The sequence below is a fragment of the Colletotrichum spaethianum genome, assembly GCF_022836535.1.
Source record: "Colletotrichum spaethianum MAFF 239500 DNA, contig03, whole genome shotgun sequence".
NCBI classification, from domain to species: Eukaryota; Fungi; Ascomycota; class Sordariomycetes; order Glomerellales; family Glomerellaceae; genus Colletotrichum; species Colletotrichum spaethianum.
The window spans coordinates 1548595-1561350 of NW_026054773.1; the positions used below are offsets into that span (position 1 = coordinate 1548595).

The window sequence follows — 12756 nt, forward strand, 5'->3', positions numbered from 1 at the left end:
CGTCTAACAGATTGACTGAAGCGGGATGTGTAAACCGAAAAAACACCTTCCCATGCAACCTCTCCGCCCCTTGCCCTTCCAATGACTCCTATAATGCAAAGAATCCATCTCATACATGTCATCATACAAGCATTCATCATCAAGACGCATCCCTCCTCGGAGGCGGGAGAACCAGCTCATCCCGCCCCATAACCTCAACGGTACTCTCCTTTCCTCGCCACAGATACCTCACGTGGAGCGCCTTACGCCGCAGCGGCGCCGGGTCCCAGAATCCTAACAGCGACCCTTTCCTCACGCCGGCCGGGATTCGCAGCCTCCCGTCCTCCACCAACGCCGCCACCGCAAGCGTCACGTCCGCGACCTCCTCAGCAGCCCAGTCGCCGCCGGCCTCCTCCTTGACGCCGAACTTTGCGCTCAGCACGACGAGCCCGCCACGTTGGCGTTCGATTCGTTGGCGGGCCTCGACGGCCCCCGCGAGTAGGGAGGCGACGTCGTCGGCTGCGGCACGCTTGCGCGCGACGTAGGCCTGCAGATCGACCTCGGTGGGGCGGGCGCGTTTGGATTTCCAGAGGAAGTGCCGCGCAGCGAAGGCGACGAGGGGTGCGAAACTCGCGTAAAAGATGATCGAGGGGCTGTACTCGGCGCGTGGAGAGAGAAGGATGGGGATGCTGAGGCGTTGGCTGAGGCGCGACCAGTATAGGGAGAGGTGCAAGCTATGCGGGCTGACGCCGAGTTCGAGGCCGAGCTTGGAGAACCGGCCGATGGTCCAGAGGTTCCGGACGGCGACGTACCGGTCGAGAAGGGTGTTGGAGCACAGCTCCAATTCGAGTCTGGCGGGGCTAGGACCGAGTGGCGGCAGGTCGCGGCCGTACCTGATATAGCCAGCCACCGTGTCCGCCGTCAAAGATGCCGAGACTGTCCATGAGCCGTCATTGCTGGTGTTGTTCTCGTAATCTAGCCCGCGAATACCACATTCTCCTCTCGGAGAGTCTTCATGGCCCGTAGAGGGCATCCGTTCCGGCGATGTCGTGTATCCTATCTCGAAGCTTGCAGACGTCTTCATGGGGAACTCGGTGAGCAGCTGGTTCCTGCTCACCTGGGAAAAGTCCGTGAAGAACTTGATCGTTTCGCCAGGCCAGACGCTCCAGTCGCCGCTGTCCGCGGTCGCGTACGCAGTTCCGGCTCCCATCCAGCGATGAATCCCAACCCCAACGCGAGGGGGCCCCGCATCCACAGTCTTCCAGACCGCACGCTACCTTCCAGTAATATCGGGTTTGGATCATTGGGCAGATAGATCGGGTGTGACACTCTGGCCGTTAGTGACGCTTCTGGGAGCACTTCGCTTTCCACTTCGATTTCCGTCTTGGCAATGCGATCCTCTGCCGTCCTGTGGATGATGTCCTGTCGGAATTTCAGACTGATCAGGGGACATGGACGTTGCTCAGCAAGCTGCATGATGCGCTTTCGGGGTATAGTCAGGGGTAATAGAGGTTGATAGCGGTCCGCCAACAGCGGCAGAGGAACCCTGTATATCTCCTCGACGATGCCGTATACAGAGCCGGTCAAGGTCACCTGCGGCGGAGGCAGGTATATCATAGGCTCCCGCGAGTCGTCGGCATTTGCCTTCTCACTCTCAGTGATCGCAACAGACGGCGTTCGCTTCGACGTTGACGCAACGCGTTGGTTAGTTGACATTGCTGTTCTCTCAACCAGCCGGCCAAGCACCGGAAGTCCTACTGTCACGGAATGACTCAGGGTGAAATCCAAGGGGGTAACGGCAGAGCCCTGTCGGACCGCCTTCGACGCATCGAACCTGATTCCCAGATCCGACGACGTCTGCACCACATCAGCCGCCCGCTGCCTCAGCTGCTCCTTCAGTGATAGATCATATGCATATCGATAGTCCTCGTCGAGAGGGAGCTTGGGCGCATTCGTCAAATCCCTTAGCTTGCTCGCGTCGTACAGTGCTCGTCGGTGCGGGTCGATTAGCGTCTCGAAGCCCCTCTGCACCTGGTTGAAGTACGGCTGCGCGACGCTGTGCAGGTTCTCGGGCAGGCCGTCCTTGTGCAGGTACAGCACCAACCGGTGGTATGCCCTTCGGATCTGGTCCGGCGTTAGGGATGGGTCCTTGGCCAAGCACAGCAGGTCGTAGTAGTCCCCCTCGGCGCCCATGTTCACAGCGATGGTGCTGTCGTCGGCGAGGTCCGAGGCGATGGTCATGCGATCAACGATGGATGAGGTGTCGTCGTCGCCGAACTCGTACTCCTGTCGCGTGGCGGCGAATTGCTCGTTAAGGGAGAAGCGCGAAGAGGCGGGGCGCAAGTTGTGGTGCTGCTGTTGGTAGTTGGCCGGGTGGAGGTAGGAGTAGTCCTCCCAAGCGGCCGAGGAGCGGGCGGACGAGTTCCTCGAGGGCCCGCCTCGGGTTCGGCGGACACGGAGGCTGCCGGAGCGGCTCGGGGATTCGGCCATGATTGCGGGGGAGGTAGAGAAGAGGTGAGCCGAGAGCGCTACGGAGACTGGAGGGGGAGGAGGAGACGACGGACGGACGATGACGACTGCGAATGCGACGTTGACTTCGACGACTACGATGACGAAAACGTTGAACAAAGAAAAGTTGGGAGGACAGCAGACAAAGGAAGAAGGTCCCGTAAGGTTAGTTACTCATTGCCTCTGTTTACTTTCCCCGTACAACAAAACATGTTGGCCCGCTTGCCCGCCTCGTCGTCCAGCGCAAATAAGGGGGCTTTGGGGCTTGGTTGCAGGGATCCGCCCCCAGCCGGGGGGGGGGGGACGACGACCTTGCCAACTTGCGTCCTGTGCTGTCTTCCTGGGGCGGACAGCCGATGTTCGGGCTGAGATTCTCGTTGACAAGGACAAGGACATGGCCTCCCCAGCTCCACCTTTGTTCGACGCGATCCATGCAATCTCCAGCTGGATTATCTACTCTGGGCTCGAATCTGGGCAGGCAAGCTGGGCAGAGACAGTTCAGCTGCGCAATTTAGGTGCTTGGACATCGATAACCGACGAACCTCCGCTGAACCATCGACCTTAACCTACCACCAGAGGGAAGCGTTTTTACCCCAGAGCAGCTGTTTAGACGGCTGGCTGCTACAGCGACGGCGGCGGCCATGTAGCGGTGAAGCGGAAGAACGGCCCCACTCCCTCGGCTCATCCAACGTCAAGCCCGGCACATCGTGCCAGGTCGATCTCCGAGTTCTCAGCGGCTGGTTCCCAGATCGATGTCAAATAGTGCTGTCAGATGGTTGAATGCGACGTGTGCTCTGTGAGATTCTGTGCACTTTACCGTATCTTCACAGTTTCTTGGAAAGATTAGTCCGAGAGCAATGCCATCCCACAGAACCCAAGGGCATCCACCCTCTGCGAAAAATAAGTTTGCAGTTGTCAGCACCCGTCCGTTTGACACCTTAGTGCGATCTTCATTCAACCCTACAAACTTCACCTTGAGTCTTCCACCCTCTCTATTCCCACACCACTAAGGTGTATAGTCATGAAGTCCTCTTCATAACTAAAAAAAAAAGATGGCCCTTCTTCTCACGCCCAGGGACCGGTACGCCGACGAGGCCAAGGCCCCTCAAGCCTGCGCTAGCTGTAGAAAAATGAAGAGGAAATGCGACAAGTCCCGTCCTGCATGTGGGCTCTGTGTCCGCATGGAGCGCCGGTGCGATTACGCCGAGTCGTCGCCGCATCCTGCGCCGACCGCTGACGACTTCGCCGCCCTGCAGCTGAAACTGCTAGAGCTTGAGAGCCGGCTGAACCAGGCCGGCGGCACTCCCAGCGCTTCCGCCACGAATGCGGCTGTAGGTGCGACTGGCCCCGAGGACCGATACAGTCTTGATCCAGGGTCGGGCCCGGCCTCGGGGTCCGGCGGTCGTGACAGCAGCATGGAAGACACGCCTAACACCGCGGCGACGTACGCGCCGCCGCATCGCTCTGGGATCAAGCGCCCGCGGCGCAGTACCCGCCCGACGTGTTTCTTGACACATCGACCTATGAAGCTATGAACCAATCACTGCCAAGGCCTGCATTTGATATTCCCGCCGTACGTGGCGCACCTTACTCCTACCACCAAGCTTCGCAGCATCCTCACAAGGCCAAAACCAGCTGACACGCCAACCAGGAAGTCCTAGAGCAACTAGGCGACGGTGCCGCAGTGCAGCAGACCGTCAACGCCTACTTCTCCAAGACACACGCCTGGCTCCCCATCGTCTCCAAGAAGCGTATGCACATGGGAACCGCCTTGGCCCAGGGCGGTCCGGACCTGGCCATGCTCTTCCTGGCCATGAAACTTATGAACACCCGCCCCGTTCCCGGCGTCGCCACCGCGCACCTCGCCGTCTACCGCGCCGCGAAGCGCTTCCTGTCGCAGCTGGAGAACGGCGGCGCGACATCGCTGATGGTCCTGCAGTCCATGGTCCTCGTTGCGTACTTCGAGTACGCGCATGCGGTGTACCCGGCCGCTTGGGTCTCCGTTGCGTCCTGTGTGCGGTATGCCGATTTTCTCGGGCTGCCGGGGTTCCATGACGGCAACGTCTTGTTGAAATCGCCGGTATTGTCATCCGTATCCTGACACGTTTCAAACCTGTACTGATTGTAAGTAGACGACGTGGACGGAGATGGAAGAGCGGAAAAGGACCTGGTGGGGGATCCTCGCCCTCGACCGCATCATCTGCCTCGGCAACAAGAAGCGCTATCTCTCACCCGAGCCGCAAGACAACGAGACCTTCCCCGTAGACGACGAGGCCTGGGTACCTTCTCCCATTCTTCATCTCCTCCCTTCCACACGTAACTCCGAGGAGAAAGGCTGACTTGATCCAGGATGAAGGCCGTGTCGGCCGTGCAGTTCACCACACAATCATTTCTCCACCCCCCTCCTCCCCAACCCTGTTCTCCTCCCTCTGTCGCGCCGCTTTGCTCGCCGGCAACGTCATAACACACATCCGCAAAGTAACGTCGGAGCACAAAAAGGACCCCAACATGTCCACTGTGGCCGCCATTACCGAGATCACTTCCCTCTCCGCGGCGCTGTCCTCAACGGCGAAGAGGCTGCCCCCAGGACTCTCCTTTCTCGCGCCGCGCTGCGTACTGCTCTCCGCCGCGATCCTGCTACACGACACCTATAGCTGTCCCGCGGGCCACGACGGGCGACTGCGCTCTCAAGAGGAGACGGCGCAGCAGATCCACTCCGTGGAGGCGCTGACGAATGCCAGCAAGGACGTTGCAGCGCTGGCCGAGGAGTTGCTGCTCTTCATCCTTTCCATGGAGAAGGATGGTTCCGGCGGCGGCGACAGCGTGAGCGATGTAAGCCCGCTCATCCTGGACTCGCTGTACGGCGCAGCAAACACCCTCGCGTGGCTCGTCAGGGAAGAAGGATTGGCGCAGTACGAAGATGGGGCGAACTCCATCAAGCGCTGCCTGGAGAGGCTGGGCGTGCGGTGGGGGTTGGCGGGGGAGTATGGGCGGATGCTGGAACAGCAAGATTTTGCGTACATGATGCAGAACAAGGGACTACTTACGCTGCGCGCCTTTTGAATGGTGTGATTTCGACTGCCGCAGACGACTGGAGATTGGCTGGTGCGTGTTGAATGTTAGGTAGATCGGAAAAAACAGGACCCCAAGCCATCAGTGGTCAGGTATCCAAGGCGAACAAAACTGATGAGAGGAGAAACCCCCCAGGTTTCCAACAAAAAAAACTCTACGACGCCTCTGGAAGCCTGGGCGAAGTGGTCTAAACACGGATACAATGGCCTCCCGTAAGGGTTTGAATAAGATAGGCTCGGACCAGTGGCTCGAGGCCCCTCCATCTGTAATTATGTTGTTATTCAAACCTCAGTTTCTAGCATTTAGACTATCCCAGTCTCTCGGCCGGCGATGCAATGCTCTTGAAACCCTTGCTGAAAGTTCTATCCAACTACAATTGACCCGTAGGCTGTTGACGTTAATATGATACAATGACCGGCGATGGAAAAGGTCATGCTTCTTTGGCATCAGGCATACTCTCACGCTTCTAAACTGCAAACACCCGAAAACATCGTGGTCGCCCACTCAATTCAACACAGGCTTCCACCCTTTTCTCCTGACAAACCCCTCTACCCCCTCGTCCCTCAAGACCTCGCCCCCCTTGCGTCCCGTGACGATGCTCCTCTCCACGTCCGGGCCGCGGACGTGAAATGGAAACCTCAGCCTCCCGCTTTCATCGACCTCTCCTCTTCCTTCCCGCCCCCTTCCACTGCAACTCCCACTACCATCCCTTGGAACCCAGACCCGCTTCTCCCCGACGTGCCTCCTCTCGAACCCGCACCCCTCCCGGTCGAGCGAGAGGTACCACCGCCGCTGGTACACGCTGCCGACGCTGTTCTCCGCGCCTTTGTACGCGTTCGTGCGCCGGACGTGCTCGTCCTCGAGCTCCCGGATCTCCTGCTCCATCGCCGACAACTCTCTCTTCCCTTCCTCCTCATCGTTCTCGCCGCGATTCCCCTCTCCAAGCGGGTCGGGTACCACGTCCCATCCCCCTCGTCCCCAGACGACCCCTCGGAACCCGTCTCGACAACATCCCGCTTCCTCGTCTTCGCCTGCCCACCCCCTCTCCTCCGCCTCACAGGCCTCCCCATCGCCCTCGCACTCTTCCGCCTCCCCTCCGCGTCTTCGCCCTTTGTCAACCTCAAATTCAACACGTACCTCTCCGGGAGCCTACTCCCAAACAACCTCACCCGAATCTTCCTCTCCCCAAACGCCCTCTCCAACTTTTCCTGCTCCGTAATCCCCCCTCCCCCTCCCTCCCCTTCTTCCTCCCCTCCTTCCTCCGCAGAATCCGGATCAACCACCGGCCCCCTCCCCACCCGCCTCTCCAAAACCTCAAACCGTCCGCAGTCCCAGACAACCAAGCTTCCCGTCCCCGCACTCCCCGTCTCCACGACGTGGTTCCACAGACAGTGCACCCTCGTCTCCGTCGCGTTCCGGTTCAGCCGCCCCGAGTTCGGGTCCCCCGGCAGCCCGTACATCACCGCCCAGCTCACGCTGCTCGTGGGGTTCACCTGCAGCCGGAGGTCGTAGTGCACGCCCGCGACCGGGTGGTCGTGCTGGTGCACCACAAAGTGCGCGCCGCGCCGGGACCCGGCGTGCGCGAGGAAGAGGCCCCGCAGGGAGGCGTCCGCCGCGAGGCGCGGTGTGCGGGCGGGTAAGGACTCAGGGTGTGCCGGGCGAGGTGGGCGAAGAAGTGCCCCGCCGGGTCCGGGTGGGATGCGGCGCCGGATTCCAGGGCGGCCGAGACGCTGTGGCGCGCCGGCGCATCCGTGGAAGCGTGCTCCTGCCTGTCGTCGTCACTATGTGTCTTCTGCGGCTCATTCCCAGACTTTGCGGCATCCTCTGTCTCTGCAGTTGCCGGTATGTCCAACTGCCATGCCAAGTTGCGCTTTTTGATAAACGGGTTCTGGATGAACCCCGGGCTTGTCGACCGCTTCGACGCCATGCTTGTCGTGATGATGGTGAGAAGACCTTAAATGATGTAAGATGAGAGATCCAGGTAATGCACAAGCAGAGTCTGAACCCTCAGAACTATAGTATTGAATGGCACATGAGACTGCCGTATAACAAATACACGTTCATAAACACTCTCAGCTCGTGTTATTCATACACATTCGGGTCACCACAGGTCTCAGGACATGTCGTTGCACGGGCCCCACTTGCTTCCGTCAGCAAATCAGCATCAATTCTTGAACAGGCGGTTCATGACCCTCAGTCAATAATACAGTATGATGCATGAGAGCAACAGCAACAACTATATATAAACGGGGTGATTCATTCCAGTAGACTAGAGACATATCGCCACAAAGTCCTTGTTATACCCTAGCAACGCCATGCCATGCAAACAAATTCGTCCGCGAGAGCAGCCTCAGCGAATATCCGTTACCTCTGTCCCGACCTGGGTAGGCAGGCCTTCCATTGCCCATTCGAGCTCGCGACATTTACACAAGTCCCATGTTCTCCGACCAATCAACGCTTTTTTTACCATGATATCATTGTACAAGACAAGATTCGAACACTCACGCACAATCTGACGCCGTCTACGGCTTCTGCTCCACCAGTGTCGGTGCGATTCGTCTCTTCTTGGGCTCGCTGCCCTCCTCTTTTTCGCCTTCACTGGCGTCGCGCTTGGTCCCGCTGGCCGCCGCGCCGCTAGCCGATCCGCTTGCTGCGTTGGTCGCGGCGTTGGGCCGTGGCGTCTCAGGCGGCGTGGTGATGGGGACTCCCGTGACTTTGGTAGAGTTGGCAACCGCGATGCCGGGCACGCTACCAACAATCAGAGAGGGATTAGTGACCACGTTCGATGACTGTGTTGCCACGGATGATGTAGAGTTTGATCGCGCTGGCGAATGGGGCCGCTGGCTGACGAAGCCAGCAGGCGGCGGCGATGGCGCGGTAAAAGAGCTTGTGGAGTTTCGGTGATGCGACCCGCCGTTGGGAAATGGGGACGGAGGAGCGAACGCCGAGCTTGGGGTGGGAATCGGGGTGTTCTGATTTGATGAGGATGCCGCTGCTGTGTTACCAGGCACAGCCGGGCTCTTGGCGGTGGGCAAGTCTCCCTGATAGATTTGACCCAGTTCGCCAGGTGCGAAAGATAGGGTCGAGCAGAAGCCATCAGACGAGGAGACCAAGAGAGTCAGTCCGTCACTCGACCTGCGCACAATGTTAGAAACTCGTCAATCTGGTAGGTGGAGCTTGACTTACCAGGCCAGGTCTGTGAACGTAGCACAGTGGAGGTTGCTGACGATGCAGATGGGCGTTTGCTGCTGAGAATCGTAGAGAAGAACAGAGTCTTGGGTTGCAACTGCATATATCATTCTATATGGCAAGGCAAAGGCGGCCTTCGGACCAGGGGTAGAAACTGTCGACTCGGCCTTGCTCGGGGCAGGGCTCGACTCGGGGACTGAAGTTGGCGGAGGAGGCGGGTCCATGACTGAGGTGTTTCCCGTAGGCCTAGCAACGGGCTCCGGCAGGGCTGGGATGGGTTCCTCGGAAGAAGACGTGTCGATGGTGATGTGTTTTGTCACAGGGGGTGACGTCCGCAAGGTGTAAAAGATTGGCGAGCATTTCACAACTACAGATGGCTTCTTGTGACCGGGGAGGTGGGCAATGGGCGCCTTGTTGATGCCGCCTCTCGTGTAGATGTAGACGGTGTTAGTTACCTCAAAGGTTGGCTTCGCGTTGCCCTCCGAGTTATGCTGGGTCTGGTATTGGCCAGCTGGGGTGAGAAGGAGACTACCATCGGGCGTGAAAGTGAGACGCCGGAAGAACGAAGACAACGTCTCATTTGCGTACAGAGTGGAATTTTTCATGCCGAGACCACCCGACGGGTGAGGCTTCGGTGAAGGTTCCAACGGCATAACGGCCGGCAGGGGCATTGACGGGGCGGGGATGGCGAGCGTCTCGATGAGAACGAGGATCGCCTACTGTGGCTGATGACGCTTGGCGGGTTCATCGGCAGCGCAATCGAAGTGGGAGTACCGGGAGCGGACGGCACGGGGGATCCCACGGCCTGTTCCACGGTAAGATGGGTCCGCATGCTGAAGTCCGGAGGCGCAGGGCTGCTCGAGGATATGCGGCGGGGAGGCAGGTCGCTCTTGTTGTGGCTTGCGATCTTGGAGGGCTTGTCGTCGTGGTTGCCGCTGAGGGTATGCTGACCGTCCTTGGTCTTGAGCGAGTATATATGCACCGATCGATCGGACGACTGGGTCGCAATGTACTCGTTCAGAGGATCCCACGCGACTCCCTGGACGTAATGGCTATGCTCGGCGATCTGGCGTACCAGAGTGCCTGTATAGGTCAGCAATCAAGTTGGGATGACGGATGCGCCAGACAGACGTACCAGAGCTGGCATTGTAGATTCGAGCAATGTTGTCCATGCTTCCGATGATGAAGTAGGAGCTGTCAGGAGACCAGGCCAGGTCGTATATCTCGGATCCGCTAGACCGACACATGTGCTTCGTGCGCCAGGTCTCCTTGTCCTCGAGGCCCTCGTTGCCAAAGGCAGGGCCGCTGTGCTCGGACATGACCCAGATGATGACATTCCCATCGTCGCCGGCGGAAGCAAGGATCTCACCTGGAGGAAGGAAACAGTCAGCGGGAGCAGCAGGAGGCAGGTGGGGTTGGATGTGTACCTTTGGGCGCCCAGCGGACGACGTTGACTGCTTGGGTGTGCTTGGTCAGGGTGGACAGGTACTCGACCTTTCGATCCTCGCCATCGCTCTCGACCTTCCAGAGCTGGGATCGGTGTCAGCCTCGCCAGGGCAGCCGCCTCAGAGGTTGCAGGATGGCCGGTTCGGGGGTTGGACGTACTCTCACGTTGTTGTCTCCTCCGGCCGTGGCCAGACGGCCTTTGCCGTGGGGCTCGAAATGGGCCGAGTAGACGGGGGCATTCTGGTCGTGCCAATTGATGATAAGCGGCGTGCTCTTCATCGTGACTGCGTGTGTAGGCGGGCGTCTCGAGACATGTGCGGGATCGTGGGAGGTCGGAAGAGGGTCGTCGTCGGCTCGTACGACGGGAGGTGGCCGTGCTTGTTGGTAAGCGTGCCGAGGAGCTTATCGGGGATTGAAATGGATCGACGATTCGAGCCGCAAAGCTTCGTGCGGGTTTCGCGGCGGGCTGAGGTTGATGAGGGGCCGGCAGGTCGAGGCGGAGGTCGAGCTTTAGCTCGGCAGCAGGAGCTCGGGAGATTGGTGGGCGTTGTGGCTGCAGCTCTTGCAGCAGTCGATACCTTGCGCAGCTGGCAGAAGACCAAGGTGACAGTGGGCGCAGTGCGTGTGTTTGTGTGAGTGAGGGAGTGAGTGGCAGATTGAAGGGGGAAACGATGCGCGGGTTTAATAGCCCATCGTACGACAACCGAAGGGAAGTGGACTTTGCTGGAAACAAAGAGGAAGAAGGGGAAATTTACAAGATCAATTAAACTTGGCAGGGACTTGTTGCGAGGACCTAATAATGGATGAAAGGTCGTTCCCGAACGAGCAGGGCAGGGTGGAGTTTGGGAGGGTGGTTTTGCTCAGTGCTCCGGGCGGTTTGCAAGAAAAGCTCAGACGGGCAGGCTTCAACGCAAGAAAACAGCAAGCAACGCAACGCACTGGACGCGCGCACGACGTGACTGTGATCTAAGTGTGGATTCATTACCCGATGAGGTGTGATATCTGTTGGACAGGATAGGACAGGATAAAACAGGACAGGACAGGGCAACACAAGGCAAGGCAAGGCAAGGTAGCATCCCCAGCCGCTACAGTAGGTAGAGCAGCCTGTCGCAGCCGCAGCGCCCAGCATCGGCGCCAGTGTGTAGCTGACCCAGGCCCTGGCGTGCTGAGGTGAGGTAAGGTGAGGAGAGCAGTAGCAGCAGCAGCAGCAGCAGCAGCAGGGCCGATGTGGGGCAGGGCGGCCGCAGGGAAGCTGCTGGTTGCAAGCCGTATCCGACGTGGTTTTGCGCCAATCAGAGAGCTCCGCCGCCTAAAGCCAGAGGCCAGCAGCCCGCAGATCTGGTCGTAAAGCCTCGCTTGGTTGGCTACAGCCGTTTGCTAAAGGGCAGTAGTAACTGGAACCTAAAGCCATGGAATGGAAACGCTGAATCTCACCTTTTTCTCACTTGCAATTGGCATTTTGCTCGACCCTGTCTTTCTTGGGGCTCATCTGAGCCAAAACTGCCTTTTCACTCTTCCCCCCCCTTTTTAATGAACCTGATGCAGAGCTGGAAACGAAGCCCGTGTTCTATGTCTGCGTGCTCGTCAACGAGAAACGGTGGTCTTTGATCAACAGCACCAGCAACCTGTTTGCAGTCGCCTCTATTGGCCGTCATTGGCTGTAATTGGCCAAGCTGCATGGGAATCTGTTCGATTCGATGCCCACTGTGAGTTGTGGATCGACGTACTCGTGGGCGGCGGCTTGAAGCAGTCAGCGCAACACGCCGAACCGAATCCTTCTTCCCGCTTGGAATGGAAGAGAAGTTGAGGGTGCCGTTGGAATCAACGTCTCCGAGCTTCTGCCGACGTTTTCCCCCCTTTCCTTCTGCGTTTGAAATAGTTTCAAGGCGACCCTGCTCCGGCATGCTGCCGCCCATGGCCTCGTCTCATCCATCTCTCCTGGGCGCCTTTGCAGTCTGTTATTGATATCTTTCTCCTTTGGCCGACGAGATCCAGCCTTTCATCGACCCTTCGGCCCCTGCACTGCCTGCATGGATCCATTCCCGTACACCACCACTGAACAGCCAAGCAGAAGCGCAGTCTCATCTTACTCGACACAACTCTAAGGATCCGATGGACGCTTGTGTCGGCCACGACAGAGGTGGCGGTTGCTACAGGGCTGATGCGCCCCGCCAATAGATAAGTGCACGCGCAGTCCGAATTTGCTGATGGGAAGCTCCGCTCCTGTCCCCATCTTTTGGCCCTGGCCGTTCTTGCGCATCGCCTAGCCCTCCCTCCATCCCCGACTCTCCCATCCCACTCTAGGTGGGAGTTCGGGCCAAACCAGCTTTATCCAGCTCATATCCATACCTGGACCCCATGGTTTGCCATGAATGGCTGTGCGCACGACTCGGAAACACCTCACTAAGCGTGTCTCAAGCTGCTGTGCTGCTGTGCTGCTGTGTCGTGTGCTACTCCCATCACCTTATAACATGTACGACCCCCAATCGAACCGTCGACGGGCCGGCCGACACTGGCTATCCTACCCAACTGGCTTGAGTTTTCGCTGTGCCAGTCGATGCT

General features: G+C 58.8%; 5 protein-coding genes across 5 annotated transcripts; 3 read left to right on the plus strand and 2 right to left on the minus strand.

Annotated features, from left to right (window-relative positions):
- Positions 1–139: 139 nt before the first annotated feature.
- Positions 140–2469, minus strand: ColSpa_01923 (putative J domain-containing protein; the record flags this gene model as incomplete). The annotated part of the gene is made up of 2 exons (XM_049268135.1): positions 140–1252; positions 1339–2469. The coding sequence occupies 2 exons, from the start codon at positions 2467–2469 to the stop codon at positions 140–142; spliced, it is 2244 nt and encodes a 747-aa protein (XP_049124092.1).
- Positions 2470–3539: 1070 nt separating this feature from the next.
- On the plus strand, positions 3540–4826 carry ColSpa_01924 (sorbitol dehydrogenase; the record flags this gene model as incomplete). Its single annotated transcript, XM_049268136.1, has 3 exons — positions 3540–3975; positions 4149–4567; positions 4620–4826. The coding sequence occupies 3 exons, from the start codon at positions 3540–3542 to the stop codon at positions 4824–4826; spliced, it is 1062 nt and encodes a 353-aa protein (XP_049124093.1).
- Positions 4827–4995: 169 nt separating this feature from the next.
- On the plus strand, positions 4996–5550 carry ColSpa_01925 (uncharacterized protein; the record flags this gene model as incomplete). The annotated part of the gene is made up of 1 exon (XM_049268137.1): positions 4996–5550. The coding sequence occupies one exon, from the start codon at positions 4996–4998 to the stop codon at positions 5548–5550; it is 555 nt and encodes a 184-aa protein (XP_049124094.1).
- A 429-nt stretch (positions 5551–5979) lies between these two features.
- On the plus strand, positions 5980–7199 carry ColSpa_01926 (uncharacterized protein; the record flags this gene model as incomplete). The annotated part of the gene is given in 3 exon segments (XM_049268138.1): positions 5980–6774; positions 6889–7041; positions 7059–7199. The coding sequence occupies 3 exon segments, from the start codon at positions 5980–5982 to the stop codon at positions 7197–7199; spliced, it is 1089 nt and encodes a 362-aa protein (XP_049124095.1).
- Positions 7200–8081: 882 nt separating this feature from the next.
- On the minus strand, positions 8082–10473 carry ColSpa_01927 (putative WD repeat-containing protein; the record flags this gene model as incomplete). Its single annotated transcript, XM_049268139.1, is given in 6 exon segments — positions 8082–8694; positions 8746–9464; positions 9482–9831; positions 9884–10117; positions 10176–10278; positions 10354–10473. The coding sequence occupies 6 exon segments, from the start codon at positions 10471–10473 to the stop codon at positions 8082–8084; spliced, it is 2139 nt and encodes a 712-aa protein (XP_049124096.1).
- Between the last annotated feature and the right edge of the window lie 2283 nt (positions 10474–12756).